The sequence below is a fragment of the Mirounga angustirostris genome, unplaced genomic scaffold, assembly GCF_029215605.1.
Source record: "Mirounga angustirostris isolate CCGP_5_RB_7025 unplaced genomic scaffold, mMirAng1.0.hap1 SCAF_12, whole genome shotgun sequence".
In the NCBI taxonomy this organism is placed as follows: Eukaryota; Metazoa; Chordata; class Mammalia; order Carnivora; family Phocidae; genus Mirounga; species Mirounga angustirostris.
The window spans coordinates 100,760,748-100,786,306 of NW_026991720.1; the positions used below are offsets into that span (position 1 = coordinate 100,760,748).

A 25,559-nucleotide genomic window follows, 5' to 3' on the forward strand; every position below is an offset into this window, starting at 1 on the left:
CACGACTGAGCCACCCAGGCGCCCCTCATATTCGTATTTCTTTATGTCCATTATGTCTTATGTTTGATATTACGCTCGCGTCTATCAAGCATGGTGTGTTGGTGATGGAACTTCCCTTATGAGCACTCCGCTCTTGTTTTTATAAATTTCCCCCCAAGCCAGTGACTTGTAGCTGAGTGCCCTGCCCTTAGGGTGTGAGAGCGAGGCTTTCAATCTCACACAGCAAAGGGCACCTCTCTGTCTCCACTTTCCCCGTCTGTGTAGTGGGTACAGCACCACCCACCCTGCACGGTCAGCAATCAGAGAGCTCACCTAACACTCTGGGAAGCATTCTGAAATGGGAGTAAACTCGTTCAGAGTTTATTAAAAAGTTTGCAGAAACTATTGCTTATTTTCCCTTGAGAAAATATGAGTGGTTCATCATAAGAGTCTGAAGAGAATAGATGTGCATTAAAAGAAAATATCCTTTTTTAAAAAAAGATTTCTTTCTTTGAGAAAGAGAGAGAGTGTGTGTGTGAGCAGGAGGAGGGGCAGAGGGAGAGGGAGAGAGAGTCTCAAGCAGACTCCCCACTCAGTGCAGAGCCCAAACCAGGGTTTGATCCCACGACCCTGAGATCATGACCTGAGCGGAAATCAAGAACCTGCCACTCAACCAACTGAGCCACCAGGTGCCCCTAAAAGAAAGTATCCTAATGGGGATAGCCATAAGTCATTAGATCTTCCCTGAAAAGGTAGTTAATTTCATGTAAACCAAAGTTTACTCTGTTCCAAGAATCATCTTCATTTTCTGAATCATAGGGCCCTTGAATCAGTAAATATCATCACCTCCCTAATAATGTCAAGCTGTTTTCATGGAATTTTGCATTTTTCTGGGAAACTCTCCCTTCTGTATCCATGCATAGCACACAATTCCCTCATCTCTCACCTTTGGACGCTGAGATGCAGGGAGGGGACATGGTCGGTCACCACTGGATGTGATTAATGGTGAGGGGACATTGCTCTTAGGCCTCTGTCCCCATCCTCTGCCCTGTCCCTAAATCACATGAACAGCAGTGATAAATCATGCACATTGATGGAATGAGGTACCTGAGTTAATTTGTAATTGCGTGCACAAAAATGCCACACACCCAGAAATACCACATTGGTCCCATAAAGTGAAAAATGCTCTGATGGAGGAGGAAAGTGACCCAAGTTCTCATCCTGGTCCTGTTACTAACTGTGGGCCATTGGACAAGTCGGCAAATGAACCATAGTAACTGACCTTTTATGGGCCCCTTGTCTTTGTTAAAAAAACAAAAGCCAGATTCTACAAATTTGACCAATCTAAAATTTATCAACGTGAGTTATATCAGATACCATTGCACTATCCGTTACCATAAAGTTAAAAAGTCCTTTGGTGACTGATTTTCAAAAATCACTGTCTCAATTAAGAAACCAAAACCAAACAAACAGAAAAACAAAAAACCTTAAAATTATCTGGGGCCCTTTGACCCTTTGCCCTGTTAAGGCAGTTATGGAAATCCTCTACCAGCATAGTGCTTGCTTCTCATGGGTGGAAGTGATTTCCATGTCCAAAGCCCTAATCCGTGTTTGGGAACCAGGTGGGCGCGTCCCCCACAGAGTAGTCTGGCCCTGATGGGGACGCCTGCCGCATCAGAGGCCTGCAGTGAGGAGCCCAGAAGTTTATAGGGACGCCCACCAGTAAAACAGCACTTTTAGGAAAAGTTATTCAAAACTGAGTTGTAAAGGAAACTCCACAGTTTAAGCTGCCCCGAGTCCCATGTTTATCAGAGATGCTGTACTTGCATCCAAAGCAGAGTACCCGAGCCGTGAAGAATCCTGTCTCCAGTGGATCCCGAAGAACTTGGAGCTTCTCCCGGGAGCGTGTGTTGACTCACTGCTGCCACAAGGGGTCAGTGTTTCCACAAGCAGAGCCAGGCCTCGGAAAAGCTCAGATCTCGTTTTGGGAAAGTCCACGTATTGAGAGCAGAAAAATACGTCCGGAGGGCTGAGCCACATGTTTGTGATGTAGAACTCATTTTGGTTATAAATCAGTTTCAAAGAGCTGTTTTGATGGCTTTGTGCCTTTCTAAAGCGTTTTGTATCCAAAATTAAGAGAAAGACGGCATATGGAAAGTTTTAAAAGTGGAAGGCAGGAATCCCATAGAATGCCTACAGCCCAGCCCAGTCTTCTGTCACTTCGTGTGTCTTCTTGAGCCTTTCTTTCTTTTTAAGATTTTCTTTATTTATTGTAGAGAGAGAGAGAGAGAGAGAGAGTGCAGGAGCATGTGCGCATGGGGAGGGGAGGGGCGGAGGGAGAGTGAGAGAGAATCTTAAGCAGACGCCACGCTGCACATGGAAGCCGATGCAGGACTCGATCTCACGACCCGAGCCGAAACCAAGAGTCAGATGCTCAACCAACTGAACCTCCCAGGCGCCCTGAGCATGTGATTCTTAGAATGAGAATAATATATAACTGAAGTTGATTGACAGTGCCTAATGCCAATACTTGGTTCTCAGAATGAAAAGAAGAGACATGGATTTTTAACCTTTTGGCTGAAAACGTGATGTTTGTAGGGATGAGGGGTAGAAAATGTCCCTTTCAAAATACTGATTTTCCTTGTGTTCCCATAAGACATGAATATCTCTTTTTCCGTACTGTCTGCATGTCCTTCATGACCTTCTCCCTGCTCTTTGACAGGCAGGTGTAAGACCAGAGTCTAAGTAGCCAGCAGGTGCGTTGGTTCCGTGAATGGCATTTAAGTTGCTTGTGACACCAGGTCAGTGGAGAGAAGCGAGCTCCCAGCCCCTCGGCGTCCGTCCCATCTCAGGAGATGGCAGCTCTCTCCTCCTGGGTCTTATTAGACCATAACCTGGGCATGTTCCCTCTGTTATCCCACGCCATCCGCGGGCCATCCTCAAACCGTGTCTGCCACCTTCCCAGTACGTGGGACTCTCTGCTCCGGGGGTCACCACGGTGCAGGTCTCCCGGTGGCTGGCTGTGCATCCATGACCTCCTTTGCGGCCTCACCCCTTAGGTTCCTGCTGGTGCATTTAGCAGGCAGAGCGAGGCTTCCAGAAGGTGGGTCCCAACAAGGCACCGCACTGCCCAGAGTAGCCTCTCCTCATTTGGTGCAAGAGTCCTCCATGGGTTCCCCTCCCAGACACTCTCCCTACCTCTTCCCATCAGGGAGTATCCTCCAGGGTCCTAGACACGCTTTCCTGGGCGTCCATCTGGCCTTTTGAGAAAGAACCGAAGCTGGAGCTTGCCCACGCTGTGGTCTCCCGGGTCTGTGCATTCGAGTTACCTTTGAACCCTTGTCCTGCCTATTCTCCCAGCTTGGCCTGTCACTGCACCCGCAGCCTCCTCCCTGGCCTCTAGCCACACTCCAGCCTCCCACATCTACTCAGGATGTGTCGACCTGTGTCCAAAGTTCGCTGTGCTGCCCTTGACAGCCTCCTGAAGTCCCTGGTAACAGAGAAGGAGATGCCACCTTTTGTTAAAATGAGCTTTCTTCCTGGGCATCCCTTGGCCTCTGAGCTCCACGCCTTTCCTTTCCAGCTTGTCCAGGGACTTGCTGGCCGGGTGGGAAATGCCTTGGGGTTGCCATCTGCTGGATCTCCTCCCTCCTGACGCTGAAAGAGATTTGCCTCTTGAGGTCCATGCCCTGGAGCGTTCTCTGCCATCACTCACCTCCTCCAGGCTGGGCTCCTTGGTGGCATGAATCGGATCCCTCTGGACGGTTCTCTCACCCTGGAGCCTGGAGGCTTCCCAAGCCCTGGATTTCTCCCTGCTCCGTGGCCCCTGCTCCCCTTCCCAGGTTGTGCCACTCTCTTGATTTTTCCATCTTAACCTTTCCCGTGTACCGGGATTCCTTCCTTTTCTTCCTGGGGAGCTGTCCCTGCCGGCCAGGACTCGCAAATGAGCAGGGCTGTGGCCTCTGCTTCCCTCCCCTCCCCTCCCCTCCCCAGGCTCCATTCCTTCCTTCAACACAAAGTGCATGCGAGGGTCTCTCCTTTGGGAAATTTTTCAGCAGAGTCCCAATTTATAGAGAGTCACAGAATAAAAGAAACAGTCATGTGTCATCTGCCCACAGTTAACAAATGTTCCCAGGGAGCCAAATCTGCTTCCTACCATTTTGTGAGTTTTTAAGAAGTACAACAAACACAGAGGAAGCTGCCTGTATGACTCTGACATGACCCCTTCCCTCCTTCTGCCCCCGAGGGTTACGGCCCCTTGGAAGGTTTTGTGTTTTGTTTTTTTTTTTTTTTTTAAGATTTTATTTATTTATTTGACACAGAGAGAGAAAGCACAAGTAGGCAGAGAGGCAGGCAGAGAGAGAGGGAGAAGCAGGCTCTCCACTGAGCAGGGAGCCCGATGCGGGGCTCGATCCCAGGACCCTGGGATCATGACCCGAGCCAAAGGCAGCCGCTTAACCGACTGCACCACCCAGGCACCCCCCGGTTTTGTGTTTTAATAAAGGTAGTGAATGGGTATTTGTCCATACACAATGCGCGGTGATTTTTATATTATTTAGCCCTGTACGTAATGATTTGTTTTCTGAAGTCTGCATCTTGAGACAGAATTAGAAGAGTTGACATTGAGAAAAAACAGACAAGGAAGGACAGAAGGAAGGGAGAAGGGAGAGAAAGCACAAGGGAGGAGAAGAGAACCCAGGGCCTCCTCTGAACTAACTCATCACACAGTGCTCCCTCTCCCTCAGCCCCCTGCCCCCAGCCCCTCATTGGGCAGACTTTCATGGAGGCTCTGCCCTAGGAGACACAGGGGACCCAGGACACTTGGGGTACAGAGAGGAGCCAGGCCAAGCCCTGCATTCAGGAAAGACACACAAGGTGAGCCCCTGGCTCGGGGCTGCTCACACTCCAAGTGCAAGGGCATTGTGGGTCTTGCAAGAATTCTGGTCCAAGGGACTGGGTGGGGCCTGCGATTTGGGATTTCTGAGGACCTCCCAGGTAACACTGCTGTGACTGAGAACCAAGACCCCAAGCGCTGGCGAGGGGTGGAGTCAGCGAGCAGAAGGACGGCTGCAGCATGAGGAAGGTCTGTGCAGAGAGGGGCAGGCCCTGCGGGGACCCAGCCTCCGAGGTGGTCCATCATCCATCAGGAGGACCTGGGGGGAGGCAGGCCTGCTCAGGGATGGGGAATGGGCCAGGTGCTCGCGATGATCATCTGGTGAGCGCTAAGGGCTGGCATCTCCTCCTGGAGGAGATACTCAGATCAGCTTTCAGGAGGGGGCATTTCAGAAATGTTGGCATCGTGCTTTGGAAACTGAGATAATTTCACCAGCTTGAACAGTAACCACTGCGTGGACATTCCAAGGAGATAAAAAAAGAGAAAACAAAAAATAAAAATAAAAAAGTAAGAAAAGAATAGATTTGCCATGGTGGGCTTGAAAGAAATTTTTATGTATTATATATGCATGTATATAACATATACACACCTGCATATTTAGCCAGAGGATATTGGTTGAACTCTAAGAATACATAGTTAGCGATATTTCCTAAGTGGTTTGTCTATGATACTTATTTTTTTCTTTTAGCAGAGCGGATTTCTGCCTTGTCTGGATGGTTTTCTAGCTTTAGAGCAAAAATACGAGCAAATCCTAAATGCAGATGGTGGTGAAGCTTATTCCTTTGAAAATACAATGATTTACAGAAAGGAAGAGTTTGATTTTTCCTTTGCACTTGAATTTCCTAGACTGCTCTGTCTTGGTGGGCTGTGAGTCCTGTGTGGTTGAGTAGAGTTTGGCCAAAGTGAACGTTCACCTTTTGGCTCCTGATGACAAAGGCCCTCCTCTGTGTAAATCATCACAATGGGACATAGAGCAGATTCCAAACAACTTGTGGCGTGGGACTTGAGTATTCCCAAGCAGATGTCATGCCTCTATTTAGGTTCCATTGAGTCAACACTTTACTGATTCGGATGCTGCTCTATTCACATGCCCCCCCACAGGTCCCCAGCTCGTGAGTTGGTCTTAACGCATGGGGAAGGGGGTCAGAATCTGAGGGAAGTCAAGCGTATGTATGAGCTGTGTAGTCTCTGTATTTCTGAGTAAAGCTCTTATTTTTCTTTTTTTTTTTTTTAAGATTTATTTATTTTAGAGAGAGAATGTGCAAGTGGGGGGAGGAGCAGAGGGTGGGAGAGAGAGAGAATCTTAAGCAGACTCGAACTAAGGGCTGAGCCTGACACGGGGCCTGATCCTAGGACCCTGAGATCATGACCTGAACCGAAATCAAGAGTCAGATGCTTAACTGACTGAGCCACCAAGGTGCCCCTATTATTATTATTATTATTATTATTATTATTATTATTATTATTATTTTATTTTATTTTCATGGTTGTATGGCTAGTGACTAGTGCAGAGCTTGGAACGAGGAGGAGGGGCTTATATGTACCCATCAAATGCATGCATGCCATGTTCAGGAGTGCAGCCAGTGAAAATTGATTTCTGCATAGTTTGTTACTCCTTTATTTTTTTTATTTTACTTTATTCTATTTTATTTTATTTTAAAGAATTTGTTTATTTGAGGGAGAGCATGAGCAAAGGGATGGAGGGGAAGGGGCAGAGGGAGAAGCAGACTCCCCACCGAGCAGGGAGCCTGATGGATGCGGGGCTCGATCCCAGGACCCCGGGATCAATGACCTGAGCTGAGGGCAGATGCTTAACCAGCTGAGCCCCCAAGGTGCCCCTCGATCAGAAGTTCTTGATTCCTCTCATAGACCAGAGGGGAGGTGGGTTTGACAAGTTTGACAAGCAAATGCCGTGCAGGTAAAAGGCATCCTTTGCACCATGGGCTTCTTCCTGGAGACATGACATGTCCCATAGGAACCTTATAGTCCCCCGTGGTGGTCAGGACCCACCAAGGACGACAAAACTGGAATCTGGGGGAAACTCAAGCACAAAACAGTGATGACCCCCAGCAGGCTAGGGCAGGTGGTCCTCAGCCCTCGGGAAACATGCCGTAACCATAGAGGAGGGTCTGCGGTGCTGGTGGGGGTCACTGGTTGCCTCTCTCTGAAGATCCTTGAGGCCCCAGCAGGGAGGGAGGATGTGACCCCGAGAATGTCTGGGCTGGAACGGCCGGAGCATTCCCACTTCAGGCCTGAGACATAGAAAGGTCTAGAAGACCCCCACCAGCCCCTGCGCCTACCCCCACCAGATCCGAGGTGAATCACGCGGCAAGGGTGAGGGCAGGTTTGTCCAAGTGGACCTGTACAAATCATGACCTTTAATTAAGGGCGTGGCTTGTCCTGAGATCATGGGACATATAAGCCAGAAGTGGCTCTTTTAAACACAGATCATTAAAGTACCTGGACGCCTGGAGGAAGGATCGGCCAGGGACGGGCCACGGATGGCCACGGACAGGCCATGGGCAGGTGGTGAGGCCCCCTGGGCACATCTGCTGGGGGCGTCCCAGGGCCAGGATAGAGCTTCTGCTTTCTCCTGGAGGATTGAGAATCACCTGCTCCCTGCAGGTTCTCCGGGAGATCATAACATTTAAGTCCAGGGCACTCAAAATAGAAGAAGAGTAATGTGCCCATTTCAATGTAATTTTAATGATCCGTGGCAGCTCTGTGTATTGAGGTCCTTCCTGGAACGCTGAGGCGAGGCGGTTTCTGGGGTCCACACCGATGCTGATCTTAGTGTGGGATGCGCCCAGGCTGTGTGCCTTTCCTGTTGGTGGGTGAGCAGGGTCGGGCTACTCTGCTGAACCACCACCAGGGTGCACAGGCCACTTCAGTGACCATGGAGCCAGGGCATGGCCATTCTCTGCACCTCAACACCTTTGGGGTCCCCCTCTCTGCCTCCCGTGTCTAAGGGTCTATGGAAGCGATAAGTACTCTGTTCTGTGTGTGTGCGTGCATACACACCAGCATGCACACAAATGCCCTAGAGAATGTCACCTGCCACAGTTTTTAATGGAAGGAGAAAAAAATGTGAGAATGGTCTGAAGTAAGTGACGACGTTTGTGTCCATCTCCCAGACGTTCTGGAAAAATAAGTGAAATGCATTTGGCAGTAACTCAAATCTGTGAGACAGCAAATCCCCCAAACACCCAAAAAATGAGAAGAATCGCTTTCTATGCTCGCTTCAGGAAATGGGGCAGCCAGCTTGAACGTTGCTCATAAAGTGAGAGAGAGAGCTGTGGCCAGAGCAGGGACGGTGTTGGCTCCCGGTGTGGAACACACACACGCACACACACGCACACACAGACACGTGCGTGAGTGACTCCAGAAGCAAGTGTGACTTGGGCAGAAACCAGGAACCTGGACACACCTGCCTAGGACCCTCAGGTGCAGAAGGTTCCAGGGCAATCACCCGGTGAGTGGTGTTCTGGGGGGAAACGATCCAGCACCATGGGCCTCAGAGCTCGGGTACTTGTGACCTTTCTGGAATTTGTAAGAGAGGCAACTGACACTGGTGTTTCACACTGACTTACAGATAAGAGTGGAGGAGAAACCAGCCAAGAGGCAGCCAAGCCTGTTGGAAGAGCTATTTTGTGGACGATGAGCTGCCCTCGGACTCGGATAGAGGGAGAGGGATGCGGGGAGCTAGTGGGGTGCCTGTTCAGTAAACCAGCAGGTGGACCTTCTGTCCAGGCCAGGAGACCCTATGCAGGGCCTGACAGCCAACCCCAACCCAGGAAGGAAGGTGAGGTTTGTCTCAGGGGCATGGCACAGTGATCCCGAAACAGGGCCTGAAGTTTCTGGGATAAAATGGGAATGCTGGGAGATTGTTTGTGGCAGAAATGAGTTACTGTACGTGTGTGTGTGTGTATGCATATTCACACACACACACACACACACACTCTGCATAATTAGGGGGACATTGTTCCACAGAGGCTGGCTGGGACAGTGATTCTCTGCAGGACCCAGGACGGGGGTGCACCTGAGTCATCCACACACGCACCCTTCGCTGACATTCTGGAAGGCTCACGCCCTCGATGGCCTCTTGCAGGCCTGTTTCGGAAGGGCTGCTGGGGGAGCAGATCTCAGACAGATGCAGGCCAGAAGCCCTGAGGGCCCCAGGGTAGGAAGGTTAGCCAGCTTCCCGGGGAGGGAGCTGGGGAGATTCGGGAATGAGCTGTGGGAAGCCAGAAGGCATTAATGTTACCCAGAAAGGAGAAAGGCCAAAAGGAGACCTCACATGCTAGGAAGAACCTCTGGGCCATCTTTGAGAAGCAGCTGCTCCTGAGGGAGAAGATGAAGGGAAAAGGGGCTCCAGTGGGCCGGTCAGGAGGGGACCCCAGCTGGCAAGAGGGAGGGACCGAAGAGCAGCCATACTTCTGCGTGGGGCTAGTGCAGGTGACCTTAGAATGCAGCAAAGAGAGACGTGGTCAAGGGCCCCAGAGTGGAGCCTGAGATCAGAGAGAAAGACCAGGGAGGGAAGAAGAGAGAAAACTGACCCTCTGTCCCCTCCACCTGGGGAGGTGGCCTCACACTGCCACCTGTCCTCCCACCTGTGACCCGGTTAGTGAGAGCAGGAGTCTGCCCGCCGAAGCCTTGCCCATCCACCTGTAACCCCGAGCTGGGACCCACTGGCTGCCCAGATTCCCTGCAGAAAGATGAGAGCATCACCCCCCTCCCAGGATCACAGTCCTATCAACAGACCTGTCTCTCTCCAGTTTCCTGATGTGTTATAGCAATCCCGCTGGTAACCGTCGTGGCACTTCGGTTTTCCTCCTGGCTGGTTCCCGCTGAAGCGGGAAGGTTGTGAGGGATACCACGATCGCCTGTGATGCCCCCTCTGTGTTATCTGCCTTCAGATGGGAACATCTGCACCTTCTTTCTGGGCCTGTCTTCTGACTCCCCAGCTTCCCTGGGACCCTGGGCTGGCCACCCACCCCCCGCCTTGCTATGGGACTTGCAGCTCCCCGGAAGCCACCTTCCTCCTGCCTCTCTCTTTATCTGCAACCAAAGTTAATGTCTTCATGGAGGAATACAGCGTGCACTTCAGAAGAACTGCAGAATCTTAGCCCTAAAGGTCAGGTGCACAAGATCACAAAGGAGAACCTCCGGAAACCTGCTGAGGACTTTGCAGGCAAACTCTAAGAGCGACCTGAAGATGTGTGTACTCTGAGGTCCCCTCCCGGTCGCCATGACAACATGCAGTGCATCAGCTGAGTGTCCTTTGGGGCATCAGAACCTCTGAGAGAAAGAGAGGGGTCAGGGGTGGGGTCACTGGTAACTTGTGAATAGTAAAATACCAAAGTTTATGAATGATTTACTTCAAACGCATGAAAGCCACTTAAGGTATGCCCTGAAAAAACATCGCCATTTGCTTTGTGATGTGCTTTCCCAAGGGGATGTCCCCAGGGCGGGATTGCAGCTCTCGGGCAGACTCTGCTTGTGGAGGGTTGTCATGCATGCAAACACCAGCCCCCCGCAGAGGCCGGGGCCCCCAAAATGCTGGCGGCTGATGCTCTGAGGCTCTATCCCGAGAGAGAAGAACAGCCAGACACCTGTAAGCCAGGCAGTGTGGTGTGATGGTTGGGGGAGAAGACAGGAGCAGTGGTTCTTAACCTTGATCCTTGACCTGTGGCTCTTAAATCTCAACCACCAAAAGCAGATGCCTGGTTGCCAGGAAGCACACGAAAGGATGCTCAACATCATGATTAACTGGAGAAACGCAAATCCAAGCCACAATGAGATAACACTTCACACCCACTAAGATGGCTATAATTAAAAAACAAAAAAGAAGAGGATGGGGCATCTGGGTGGCTCATTTGATTAAGCGTCCAACTCTTGATTTGGGCTCAGGTCATGATCTCAGGGTCATGAGATTGAGCCCCATGCCGGGGTCCATGCTCAGCAGAGTCTGCTTGAGATTCTCCCTCTGCCCCTCTCTGCCCCACTCTTGTGGGCACACGTGCTTTCTTAAATAAATAGATTAAAAAAAATTTTTTTAAAGAGGAAAATGGCAAGTGTTGGCAGGGATGTGGAAGCATTGGAAACCTCGTCCTTGCTGGTGGAAAAGCAAAGTGTCATGCCTGCCGTGGGAAAGAGTTTGGCGGTTCCCCAGTCAGTTCAATATCGAATATTACCCTGTGACCCAGAGTCCCACTCCTAGATGCCCATGAGGACTGAAAGCAGGCTCTCAAGCAACCTCTGTACTCAGATGTTCACAGCATCTCTATTCACCAAAGCTAAAGGTCGAAAACAATCTAAATGTCCATCACCAGATGAATGGGTAAACAGAATGTGGACTGTCCAGACAAAGGAGTATTATTCAGCCATAGCGAGACTACAGTTCTGACATACACCATAGTGTGGATGAACCTTGAAAGCCTGCTAAGGGAAAGAAGCCAGACACGGAAGCCACCTGTTGTCTGGTTTCATTTATATGAAGTAACCAGTAACCAGTCCATGCATCAGAAAAAAGCATGGTCGTGGTTCGTCGGGGCTGGCGGTGCAGGGGGGGCGGGGGGCGGGGAGAGAAGAAAATGGGAGGTGGCTCCAGGATGTGTGCAATGTTTCCTTTTGGGGTGGTGGAGAGTTCCAGAACTACGTGCATGTGGTGATGGCTGGACCACATTTGAGTAGACAAGGCTGCTGAATGGTACACTCGGACATGATTAAAATGGTAAATTCTAGGTTGGGTGTATTCTGGCATAATCTTTTAAAAAAGAAAAACAACAGATGCCTGGTCCCATCCCAGAGTCTCTGCTGACGTTCATCTGGGGTGCAGCCTGGGCTTCCCCATCTCTTGGAGCTCCAGGGGGTGGGGGTTCTGGGGTGCAACCAAGTTTGAGAGCCTCTTTCCCATTGCCAGCAGCCTGTTTGGCTCTGGCACATGCTGGGGTGTGGCCCTGGGCAAGCCACTTGTGCAGCACCCCAGTTTTTGACCTGCAGAATGGGAATCCTACGATTACCTACCTCTGAGAGTTGTTACAAGGATCTACTGGGTCGATATTCAGAAAATGAATGCTTCCCCGTGTTCGTTGTTATTGGCGACACCTGGAGTTTAGATGGCCTCCTTCCCCGGGTCAGCCCTTTATCCCTCTGCCCTTGACAGGTGTCCGCTCCAATTCCCTTCCAGGGAGCGAGACCGCACTTCTCTGTCCAGGACGGTCCTCCAAATGCGGTTGTCCTGTGTTCTTTGCAGTGTGGCATTTTCCCTAGACCATTTGGATGATAACCCTATTTCGCTTTTTTTTTTTTATTTTTATTTACTTATTTATTTGAGAGAGAGAGAGAGAGCACAAGTAGGGGGAGCAGCAGAGGGAGAGGGAGAAGCTGATGCGGGACTCAATCCCAGGACGCTGGGGTCATGACCTGAGCCGAAAGCAGACACTTCATCGACTGAGCCACCCAGGCGCCCCTTATGATAAACCTATTTTGGATAATGAATTTTTTTTTTTTTTTTTAGAGAGAGAGAGAGTACATGCACACAAGGGGGGAGGGGCAGAGGGAGAGGGAGAGAGCGAATTTCAAGCAGACCCACTCCCAGTGCAGAGCCCCACTCAGAGCTTGATCTCATGACCCTGAGCTGAAATCAAGAGCCACCCGGGTGCCCCTTGGACATTGAATTTTGTGGCCGCTCTTTTCTACAACGTGATCCATGAAGACAGCAGTGATGATGAACGTGCAGATGAGGAATGAGGGTTTTGAACAATGCTTTGGAGGGCCGGTCAGCTCAACCCAGAAAGCCACGGTGGAATCACAGCTTGCTTCCTGCTTCTTAAAGACATCGTCCCACTTTGCTTGAAGATTCATTCACCAGAAGAGAAATCTCCTCACCTTGATTTCCTCCACCTCGTGACTCAGTTACTTAGAGTTACAGAGGAGCCTCCCTGATGTGATACACATGTTAGAAACAGTCAGATGTCGTGCAAAGAAATTTGTTCTCACCTTGCTTTTGTTTCTGCATCACGGGGTGGTATCTTTTCAGTATGCCCTTCGATCAGCTCACACAGATGTGCATCCAGAGTTCTCGTTCCCTTTCTTCATGCAGCTCATGGTATGAATCATATGCTCACGAGCCACTCCATACGAGAGTCCTCATTGGGTTTGGGGAACGCATTTCTCGCAAGAGCACCACACGTGAGATCTTACTCCTGATGAGCCATAGCACACCACACTTCCAAGCCAGCATTTGGAACGTGCCACCGTGAAGATGATAAGAGATTTGCATGCACATTTGAAAGGGAAAACCTTTGCTTCCTTTGTTCCTGGGGTTTTATTATTTATATGAATGAGAACATTTCCCCCCAAAATGATACTTGAGTTTCCTGAGCTGGAATCTCACATCACACCCCAGCAGGCATCTCACACACACACATCGTGTGGGTTTGTGTCTTTTGCCCACGGTTCTCTGCTGCAGTCCTCCCAGGAATCCTCCCCAGATTCCTCCTGGTGAACCCCACATGCAGCCAGTCCCCTGGCCCTGGCCTCCCAGCTACACTGTCCGTATGGCTTACTTTTTGACTTTCCTCCCCCACATCCCGCCAAGCCTCTGTACCTGGATTGTGTCTACGCCCTCACGAGGGGCCCACTGGGCTTGAAGCTCGTCTCCCAAGCCCCCTGGGCCTCACGGCACACTCTCCACCAGCATCACAGCCTTCCTGAGCATGAGCAGCCCATATTATTATCTTCATCTACACAGGGGCTCGTTTCCTTTTTGTTCACAAGCTTTTCAGAAGGTTCTGGCTTTCGGGAATTGTCATTAAAGTTGCCTATTGGAAGTAATCAACACGCTCCGTGCATTCACATGTCTGTGAGTCTCGCTCTTGAGACAGTCCTGCAGCAAAAGACTGAGAGGATCGCAGCTGACTCCCAGTGTCTTCAATGAGTGTCGTTAAGAGAAAATCAGATATTCCAGTGGGGTGCTCTTGGTTTGCTCCTTCTAAGAAGAGATCCTGCCAGTAGAGAAATGTCCCAGAATTGCTCTGATGCTTATCACCATCGGAGAGCTTATGTGGCCCAGTGTTTTGCTGGCGGAAATATCGATCCCAACCAAACAGCTTCTGCAGCTTTTCCTCTAAAGAAATGCCATCCCTCAGGCATTCCCACAGAGGACCGTGGCCAAGAGAATGATCATTTCTCATCATCTCACATAATAGAACCTGGATTCTTAAGTTCCGACCCCCTGCCCTTTGCGGGGATCAGTTCACACGTTGTTGGCATGCTTTATCCCTCCTGCTGTGCATTTACGCCGAACTGACTTGAGAGTCCCATGCGCCAGAAGCCAGCACACCCTTTCCTTTGGCTGAAGGGTTCAGCTAAGGGCACATCTGTCAGGATGGCCGTGCCCCGAAGATAAGAGAAAGCAGATGGAGAACACCCTCCCAGGAAGAGAGTTTTGTCCCACCCATTGCCCAGGACCATGCTGGAATGGGAATGAAAATATTCTCTCCTCCCTCGCCAGAACATGTCTGGGATGCTCTGCCACGCTGGTCCCCTGAGTGTGGGCAGGACAGCAGTGTCTGCCCCATCTGGTTTGTAGCACGTGGTCCTGCCCTGGATTCTGCCAAACCCAGGATTGGAAGGAAAGATGATGGGGATAGCAGGTCTGACTGCATCTTCTCTCCCACTTGATTCTTGGACACAGCATTAAGAACAGAGGAAAGTGATATTAAAGCCTTTGAAAAGAGGACAGCATGGTGTAAGGAGAGGAGGATGCAGCCGGGCTCCTGGAACTGATTTAATTCCATCACCAGGCAGCTGGGCTGTCCTGAGTAGTTCTGGTGTCTCCTTGGGCTTTGGCTCTCCTCACCATCAAAACTCCAAGATGGCGCCATCCTAAAAGTGTCTGATCTAACTTAGAAGAGCAGGAGGCTCATAGGATTGCCAACGGCTATTTTAACTACACCCACTGTAACCAAAGTGCTTTCCGTAATCTTTGAGCAACAGCCATATCTGAATTCCTCACTAGCCACGTCAAAAGATCTACTCCGACTTTTGACTTTCAATAGATATGATTACACAATTGTTCTCACAAGATATAGTCATATTTGCCAGAATGGGCAGTTTTGAGAAATGGGAACAAAAATGACTATCCATCCTTACTTTTTTGAACCAATTTATCTTTTTTAAAAAATATTTTATGTATTTGAGAGCACGAGCAGCGGGGGGGTGGGGCAGAGGTGGAGGGAGAAGCAGGGAGCCCCACACAGGGCTCAATCCCAGGACCCTGGGATCATGACCTGAGTTGAAGGTAGATGCTTAACTGACTGAGCCACCCAGGTGCCCCAACCAATTTATCTTAAACAGAAAGATGCCAATGACAGGTTGCCCCATTTGTCTCTCTTGCCTAGAAGCACATTCTGGCCAGAGTTCACTGCGTCCAATTCACATGGACAGACGATTCCCTCCTTAGGCGTGCGCCATGCTGTGTTTGTAAATATGCTTTGTGAAGATGCATGTAGGAATGTAGGCAAAGGAAAACAAACCATGACAGTCAGGGCTTACTTGAAAAGAACAGTGCTTACCTTGTACATGCTCGGTTTCTTGCATAGTACTGACTTCTGGTCAGTCATAAGTGAATGAGTGAGTGCTATGGACTTACTCGTTCCCACAGTGATTGTAGGGAAGCCCAGCGCTCCCAGAGCCTTCATCAAGATTACATGGAGCCCCAGGCTGGGACAGCTAGGGATGCCCTCTGCTTTCTGGTGCTGTCCCTACCCAGAGCCTGGTGCCCACATTAATTAACATCCTGATGGCTTAGGGGCAGAGCTCATTCTGGAGGCCACGTCAAGGGCATCCGTCAGCCACCTGGAAGCTCAGGGCTGCTCTGGGACTGGAGGTCCCCAGTGAGCCCATGGAGGTGGGGGTGTCGGTGTGTCTCCCCCGGGAGAAGCTCTGGGGGCTGATTAGAATGTGTGCAGATACTGCCGTCCCAGCCAGTGTGGCACCCCGGGGACACAATGACGATCAAATGCAAGGAGAATGTGCTGAGATGAGGAGTACGTTGCAAACAGAAACAATATTATTCTTACTTTAAAATTAGAGATCTATGGCAAAAATCAGGTGTCCCAGCATTGGTCTCGTTTTGAATGGACACTCAGATCCTGAAATTACGAGTTTCCTTCTCTTCTTAGTCTTCTCCTCCCAGATGTGTGTGTGAGATAGGATCATCTTACACGGAGTGTAAGAAGTGAGTATCAGTGGTGTTGTGGATACACGGAATTTAGCCTTGTCTCCAATCTGACTTCCCTCCAGCTGATAGGAGCCTGTCTGGTGGAGCTTACACCCCACAATATGAAATCCCATGAAGTGTGGGTATGAAGGGTGTGTTCACTTTGTTCCTTTTTCTCTCCATTATCCATGGCTTTTCCCTTAATACTTTATTGGGCTGAACTCACAGGAGAAAAACTCCCTGGAAAATAAGTTTGTAATAGCCAAAATATGGATTTCAGGGCCAACCATTAGGGAAGGGCATGACTCATTCCCCTACAAAAAAAGGACTTGTTATTAAAAAAAAAAAAAGTTATTGACCCATTTGGACCAGAACAGGAAACCAAATCCCTCTTGCAGGAAAGCCATGTTTTGTCCCTTAAGGAACTTTGCTATTTTGTAGCAGGAGAAAAACCCTCAAATTGGAATAAGACACAAGCCAGGCTGTACTAACTCTGAGCTGTATAGATTATCCTGGTTTTCCATTTTATTTAAAATTGATGAGTCAGTATTTTAAAGGACGTCCGACTCAATTGTTTTCCTCCCAAATTATTCTGTGGATTGTTTTCTATATTCTACAAATTTCAGATGTGGGGAAAGAAGGAAGGTAAGGAAGGTAAGAGTTAGCGCACACATATCTGTGGGCTTGTCATCTATGGCTTTGATTATGTTGAGGTATGTTTCCTTTGTACGCACTTCGCTGAGAGTTTTTATCATAAATCGAAGTTGACTTTTATCAGATGCCTTTTCTGGATCTACTGAGATGATCATATGACTTATATCCTTCATCTTGTTGATCTGGTAGTATCACATTGACTGATTTGCCCATGTCGAACCATTCTTGCATCCCTGGAATACATCCCACCTGGTCTTGGTGTGTGATCCTGTTAATGTATTGTTGAATTCAGTTTGCTAATGTTTTGTTGAGGATTTTTGCATATGTGCTCATCATACTCAATGGTGAAAAGCTGAAATTCTTTCCTCTAAGGTCAGGAACAAGACAAGGATGTCCCCTCTCCACTTTTATTCAACACAGTACTGGAAGTCCTGGCCATTGCAGTTTAGCAAGAAAGAGAAAGAAAAAGCATCCAAATTGGAAAGGAAGAAGTAAAACTGTCACTATTTGCAGATGACATGACATACATAGAAAACCCTAAAGATGCCATCAGAAAACTGTAAGGACTAATGAATTCAGTAAGGTTGCAGCATATGAAATTAATATATAGAAATTGGTAGCATTTCTTTTCTTTTTTTAAGATTTTATTTATTTGAGAGAGAATGAGTGAGAGAGAGAACGCACATGAGAGAGGGAGGGTCAGAGGGAGAAGCAGACTCCCTGCTCAGCAGGGAGCCCGATGCGAGACTCGATCCCAGAACTCCAGGATCATGACCTGAGCCAAAGGCAGTCGCTTAACCAACTGAGCCACCCAGGCATCCCAGAAATTGGTAGCATTTCTAAACACTAATAAAAACCTATCAAGGGGGTGCCTGGGTGGCTCAGTTGGTTAAGCGACTGCCTTCGGCTCAGGTCGTGATCCTGGAGTCCTGGGATCGGGTCCCGCATCGGGCTCCCTGCTCAGCAGGGAGTCTGCTTTTCCCTCTGACCCTCCCCCCTCTCATGTGCTCTCTTTCTGTCTCATTCTTTCTCTCAAATAAATAAATAAAATCTTTAAAAAAAAAAACCTATCAAGAAGAGAAATTAAGAAAACAATCCCATTTACAATTGCATCAAAAAAAAAAAAGTGAGGAATACCTTTAACTAAGGAGATGATAGACCTACATGCTGAAAGTTATAAGACATTAATAAAAGAAGTTGAAGAAGACACAAATAAAGGGAAAGATATTCCATGCTGATGGATTTCAAGAATCAATATTGTTAAAATGTCCATACTACTCAAAGCAATCTACAGATTCAATGCAACCTCTATCAAGATTCTAATCACATTTTTCAAAGAAATAGAGCAAATAATCATAAAATTTGTAGAGAACCAGAAAAGACCCTGAACACCCAGAGCAACCTTGAGAAAGAAGAACAAAGCTGGAGGTACCACGGTCTTTGATTTCAAACTGTATTACAAAGTCATAGTAATTAGTACAGTATAATATTGGCATAAAAACAGATACATAGACCCATGACACAGAATAAGGAGCCCAGAAATAAACCCATGCATGCGTGGTCAATTAATTTATGACAGGGGAGCCAGGGATGTACCGTGGGGAAAAGATGGTCTCTTCGATAAATGGTGTTGGGAAAACTGCAACACTATCTTACACCATTACACAAAAATTAACTCAAAATGGATTAAAGACTTGAATGTAAGACCTGAAACCATAAAATTCCTAGAAGTACCACAGCAGTAAGCTCCTTGACGTCGGTCTTGGTGATGATTTTTCGAATCTGACACCAAAAGCAAAAATAAACAAGTGGGACTACATCATACTGGAATGCTTCTTCACAACAAAGGAATCCTCAACAAAATGAAAGGTAATCTACTGAATGGGAGAAGATATAAGAAGTGTATACACACACACACACACACATATATATATTTTACATATGCATGGTAGAATATTATTCAGCCATAAAAAAGAATGAAATCTTGCCACTTGTGACAAAATGGATGGATCTTGAGGGCATTATGCTAAGTGAAATAAGTCAGAGAAAGACAAATACTGCATGATCTCTCTTATACGTGGAATCTAAAAAAAAAAAAAAAAAAAAAAAAAAAAAAGCTTGTGGTTGCCAGAGGTGGAGGGTGGGGAGGGTGGAGAAATGGATGAAGGGAGTCAAAAGGTAAAAAGGAAAAAAAAAAAAAACATTGAACCACAGATATCCTCTGGGCAGCCAAAATGTTTTGAATATTTTGGCTGCCCATGGTTGAAGGTTGGGAAGCACAAGTGAATAGTAGAATTCTTAAGCAATGCTGTTGGACCCCCGTCTAGTGGACCCTGAGATTTGCCTGCCTGTGAGTGGGAACGGTGGGGTGTTAGGAGAGATCTGTGCGGCCCAGATAGAGCAGATTTGGACTAAATAAACCTGTTGTGTCAAAATTTAGTGGTGTTCCAGCGACACAGATAATGGATCGTGAGAAGCCCGCTGTCTGGGGTAACAGACACCACAGCTTACGGGGGGCCTGGGATGGGGTGTGCTCTGGGCTTCTGGCTTTCTCTGAGACCATCTTACTTGGCCCTCAGGAGGCCATTCTTCCCAAAAATACGTATCAGAGAAGAAGGAAACCACCCCTAATGTGACAGAAATATGCTAGGTATTGACGACAATTTGAAGTCAATGGAATTTCCCTATTATAAAGATGGGGATCTTTGTGTATGTGTGGGGGGCGCTCTATCAGGAGAACGGTATTCCATGCCTCACCAAGATGTCAGAACGCTCTTAATGGCAACAGGATTATAGGATTAAAGCCTGAAATCAATACACAATGGCTGACGTGTAAAGTACTTTTAGGGAGTATTCTGCACAGAGCTTCCACAAAACGCTCAGGGCATTGAGAGGACAGAGGTGAATTCATAGCAGTGTTGAGTGATCAGTCAGGCACACATAGTTGTGGTGAGGACTGAGGACAAGAGGAATTGAAGTTCTGAGTCTAGACAGGGCGGAGTGAACAGAGCAGTTAGAAGCAAGGTTGTGAAATGCATCGTCCAGAATGTCGTGTTTGCGGGATGCCAAACAGGGCCATGCCTCCTTCAGAGATAACCATGCAGGCCTGGTGTCTAGTTCTCCATCGTATTTCACAAGCTTCAAGAAACCTCCAGAACGCGTGCCCTGGGGGTGTCCGAGCCAGCCAGCCAGCCATCCCCTGAAACACCGCCACAGCTCCAGACTTCAAGACCCTCCTCTGCTTTGCTTCATTGACATCATTTTATCATGCGCACCTTGTATTGTTAAGTAGATGCAAGTTCTGTCTCCTTGGGGCCTCACGGTTGCTGTGAGGTAGATGTAAGGCAGGGGACGGCATTTCAGAGTTCGTTCTGCATTGGCTTATTTGCTTGGTAAGGAGTCCGATGTCTGCAGATGCAAGGGCTGGGAGAAACATTTATACTTTTTCTTTACATTTTGCCATGGGAGCCAAAATAGGCATCAACAGATTATCTGGCTGTTGAGCTGTTTCCTGTAGATCCCCCACCTGATTCCTATGGAATGCTGCACTTGATGAACAAGGCACTGGATTCCTCTGGTGCTCGGCATCCCACGACAAAGCATGAACTGGCATTCAAAGCAACCTCCAGAGATTGGTGTTTGCTTTGCCTTTAATATTTATGGACAAGAAAATCTGAGTCTCAAAATGCTCTCAGGGAACTGAATGATAGTACACTTGGCAGAACAGAATAGGATTGGAGGCTGAGCGCAGGTAATACTGGGCTGCTGCTGAATGGGATGGGTTTCCTTTATGTATTTTTTTTCATTTTTATTTTTTAAGTAAGCTCTATGCCCAGCGTGGGGCTTGAACTCACGACCTTGAGATCAAGGGTCGCATGCTCCACCGACTGAGCCAGCCAGATGCCCCGCTACGTATTTATTTTAAATACAGAGAGCCCATTGTTCATACGAAAGCTTCCCCGCAAGCTCCTTTTGTCAAACATGAGAGCGGAGTTGTCCAGAGGCTCTCATCCCCCCAGTCATTAATTCCTGCAAATGTTGGCTCTGGGGCCTTTGACGCGCCGGGAATTGTTAGGAGCTGCAGAAATGGGAAGTAATCGCTATCCCCATGGGTCCCACATGGTAACCGGGGAGACAATAAATAAATGTATAATAACCATAATAGCGAGCACGTACTGGATGTTCACTTTGTGCTAAGAACCTCCTAAAGTTCTTTCATGTGTAGTAACCCATGTGATCACTTTGTGAGGTAGGTACAGGTATTCACCCATTTTACAGGAGATAAGTGGAGGCAGAGAAGAATCAAGGAGTGTGTCCAAGTTCATGTGGCTTGTAAAGGGCAAAGGCAGGAGTCGAACCTGGATGGCATATCTCCGCCATACGTGGGCTGACTTCCTGGCTGCACCAGCCTCGGGGTGGAATACGCCCTGGGCACCGGGTGCTGGGGAGGTATACTGGTCAGGACAGGGGAGAAGAGGCTCCTAGGCAGAGTGTGGCTTCCATTTTGTTTTGCTTTGTTTTTTTCTTTTCTCTTCTCTCTCTCTCTCTCTCTCTTTTTTTAAGTAGGTTCCATGCCCAGCATGGAGCCCAGTGCAGGGCTTGAACTCACGCCCCTGAGATCAAGACCTGAGCCGAGATCGAGAGACAGTCAACTGACTGAGCCACCCAAACGCCCCACCATTTTGTTTTTAATTTGAAATTGGAGTGTTGGTTCTCTAAACCCTCTTTCTGCACTAACACTTACATGATTCAATTGAGCAGACCCTGGGGCAGGGGGAAGACTGAAAACTGATGTGCCCTTTAGCCTGCCAGCGCCCCAAACCCCACGCCCAGTAGGAGAAATTGCTCTGTGGAAACAGCTCATTCGAGTGTTGGCTTGCATTTATTTTTGGCATATTAGATACTGAGCACATGGTATTGCATCCACGGTCACTGGTCTTCACGGCCGCCATTTATATCATATATCCATTTGTTCGTAACTTTTGAAGGTTCAAAGAAACCCAAGCCCATTCTTGGCAGCAAGTAGGCTACTTCTCAAGATGGCAGACCGTGTTAGAAAGTGGGGTCGGGGGGGACAGTAAAGTAACCGCCAAACAGAGAAGGCCCTTCGAGACAGGGAAACAGAGCAGGCGACTCCATGCAGTTTACATAGAACTTTATTCAGGGCAACTTACTGATGGGGGATCGGGTGGAGAGTGATCCAGGAGCCCTGCAGTTACTCTCTGCAAAGTCCAGACATCAGGCTGCGGATTTTATAGAGCAAGCGACGCTGGGGCACTGCAGCGGGATCAGAGGGTTCATACGCACCTCAAAGGGTTTGCAGGTGCCTACTTGGCAGCTACACCTTTAATAAGCTCTTGTGGCCCCACCTGAGCACCAGGAAGGAGAGAGACTGTGCTATCTCTAGCAGATTCATGGGAGGCCAAAGCCAGCCTCCCCCATCCCGGCCTGGGCAGGTGATCCTAAGTTGTGTATGTCCGTCCCCAAAGTGCCCGGAACAGGTAGCCTTGAGAGAGGTCACCGAGTGGCCAGAGGTGCAGTCAGTGTCCTTGGCACCCCTAAAGACCGTCTTCTTGTCCACAGCAATGTGCTTCTTGACCCTTCCTTCCACTTTTCAGCGCCTAAGACCTTGTTCTGATGATAGGCTGACGTTTCAAGGAGGCTCGGTTCACATACCTGCAGTTTGGTCGGGAGTATTAACTGATTCTAGCTGGTACGTGGAGTTAAAGGTTGCAAGCATCCTCCGTTTCCTTCACGACGACGCAAATAAACCTGCAGCAGGAATCTGTCACGCAGCGTCGTATGCTGTAAGGCAAAGTGAGAATACGGGTTTTGCTCGGGGCATTCGAGCCCGTCAGTGGAAATGATATTGGAGGCTTGCATGGGTGGTCTGGCACTGTGTTCATGCTGGAGCATCCTCCCGAGAGAAGTCATCTCACACTGATGAGATTTTCTGTCTGTCTCTCCCCTTCGCAGGGCTGCCTGACAACGCCCAACTCCCCATCTGTGAATTCCCGTTCCATTACGTTGGGTCCATCCCTCTCACTCAGCAACATCTCAGGGGTGTCTGTGAAGTCGGACCTGAAGAAGCGGCGGGCACCCCCTCCTCCGACCCTGCCAGGCACGGGGCCACCAGCGCAGGACAAGGCCTTGGAAAAGGTAGGCAGAGGGCAGCTCTCGGGACCAGCACATCCACTAGATGGACCAGTGAGTTCTCTCTAGAAGTTCCCTGCGTGCCCTACGATCCTTCAAATCTGTGGCTTTAGCAGGGAGAGTGTTCGGGCCAATATTTAAGCTTTATGTAGAAGTAAAGGTGAGATGCCATGCTACTTCAGTTATGGGAGGTAGGAAACTTTTTGTGCTTTTAATCATTAGAGGTCTGTGCTTGCTGATTAGCATTTGTTCTACCTCTAGCGTTGAAATTTTGGGCATCGTCACCAATGCTTCATGAGAAAATTGCATGGGTCAGGGCACTGGAAGAATCTGGAGTCTGTATGGGATAGGGACGATAGGTGATATTAATATAAGATGCCCCAAATAAGTCAGAGTCACAGGACAGTGGGGAGTAAGTCACTTTCAGTGTAATACGGCATTTGCAGAGACCATGTATGTACGAAGTGTGCATGTTAAGTTTATCTTCAGAGCAACTTAATCCCTTTGCAAGAGGTTGTCATTGTGTGTGGCTGGGAAACAGCCTCTGTCCCCAGCAGCTGGGGTCTCGACTGGGCTTCTTTCCTGCCACCTGTCTGCAAGTGCCACCTTGCAGCGCTGTTGGAAATCCCCAAACCTCCCTTCCCAGGGGCCAGGCTGCTCCTTGGCCATGGCTCCTCTTCTTGGGGCTTGGAGTGGGACACCGTAAAACTGGGAAGTATGGTTTATATTCTCCAAATGCATCGTTCCTCATTTGGGTGGGCAGTGGCGGGGACAGTCCCCGGGGTGGCCAGGATGGGAGCGGGCTTTTGAATCCTAGAGAAGATGAGTTCCCCAAGGCAGACCAGCTCCATCCGTATTCTCAGACACGGGGTCAACCTGCAGAGTCAGTGAGGATGCATTGTTCTTCATGAAGCTCAGAGGTTTCCCAGTGATGGGCGCCCCGGGTTCCTGGCGGAGGCGGGGGGGGCGGGGACAGCCCAGCATGAACAGGAACTTTACAAAACACACATTTATTCTCCCATAGGGGCTTAATTTCCTTTCCTTCTGCCTTGGTGTCCCTTGGCTTGTCCCTGCTTTATATAGGCCGAGTGCTTCACATTCCTGCTAATCTTGGTTGGAACCCTTTTTTGCTCATTCCATAAAATGGCTCTTCTTTAAAATAAACTTGAAACTAAGTCTGTACCTCGCAGGTGGGAGGCTTGGCCCGGGATCATGGTTAGAAGTTATCTGAGGGGGACTCTGGAGCCGCAGACTTCTCACTTAGTTTCCTTTTTATCCTGGTTGTCTGTCTGTCCATCAGTCTTTTTTTTTTTAAAGACTTATTTATTTTAGAGAGAGCAAGTGAGCATGTAAGCAGTGGGGAGGGGCAGAGGGAGAGGGAGAGAGAGTCCCAAGCAGATTCCACACTGAGCATGGAACCCAGTGTGGGGCTTGATCTCATGACCCAGAGACCATGACCTGAGTCAAAACCGAGTCGGATGCTCAATCACGTATGCCACCGAGGCGCTCCCCGTCTGTCCATCAGTCCTAATCTTAACAAATCTTCCTCTCTCCCTCCAGGGGTGATCTTTATCCCCAGAGACTGCCCCCCTCCCCCGTTCCCATCTACAGACCTTTCCGGCCGCGCCCCAGTGATCTGTTGGAAAAGCCTACAACACGACATATTTTAAAAGAAAGTATTTTGAGTTTGGGGCTTCCTAAGCATTTTCTAATGCCACAAAGTTGTTTTGAGGTCTCCATGATATCTTAGCTATCTTCTGATGCGAAGAACTTTAGGCGCAAATGGCACCTCATTTGGTGGTACGCTTGCATGGTTAAAGGGTGTAAATCAAACACGGTGACTTCTGGTGGGTGTGTGCCGTGTGCCTCTTTATTTTGCTGGGGTTTAGAGTCTGAACTTTTTCATAACCCGCAGATCATATTTCTAGCATTTAGCACTTTTCAACCAGTCCCCTCTGGGGACGTCTTTTTGCTTTTGATTGGGAGGGATATTTCTTTCTCAGTGAAAATCACGAATTCCAGGATCATGATCACTTACGTTTTGTTTTTTTTTTTCCAATGAGAATCGCGTTTCCCTAATGTTATAGCATGTAGATGCTAAGCCAAATCAGCATTTTAAAACCGTCTTCCATCCAGAGAAGATGTGGTGTTTTTCAGATTTTAACGTACTTCTCCAGAGTGGATAAAGTCTGCTGGAATAGGAAAATGTATAGTAAGTAGAGAATCGGGAATTCTGAATGAAAAGTAAACAGTTCTCTATACCCTGAATAATGAACAGAGTTCCCTGTGAGGCAGTAAAAGCTTTTTACTGAAATCTATTTTATTTGGCACAGAATGAGTGGAGAAATTGGCTCACAGAAACCCTCTCCTTTTTTAAGCATATGAGTGGCATATGGATTAGATTTAAGCATTTGCTAGGACCATTTTTTTTTCCTTTTTAAAAGAAAGGTATTTTGTTATTTACTAATTTCTGGGAAAGGAACCCAAAAATGTATTGTTGTCATTGTTGGGGAAAAACGTCAATTCCTTCTTCATGAACTTCCTTCCATATAAAGATAAGATGTTTGTTTGGAAAGCCTTATTTATATGCAACTGTTGCTAACACCAATATCCTGAATGAAAAGGAAAGGCTTATTTTCAAGGACATGACTA

General features: G+C 48.3%; 1 protein-coding gene across 2 annotated transcripts in view; it reads left to right on the forward strand.

The window, feature by feature from the left end:
- The window catches only part of COBL (cordon-bleu WH2 repeat protein), a 279,617-nt gene that overhangs the window by 132,205 nt on the left and 121,853 nt on the right, over window positions 1–25,559 (forward strand). For both annotated transcript variants that reach the window (XM_064575461.1, XM_064575462.1), the window contains exon 7: window positions 22,731–22,913. In XM_064575461.1, coding sequence (XP_064431531.1) covers window positions 22,731–22,913 — 183 coding nt within the window. The remainder of the gene's footprint in view (window positions 1–22,730; window positions 22,914–25,559) is intronic.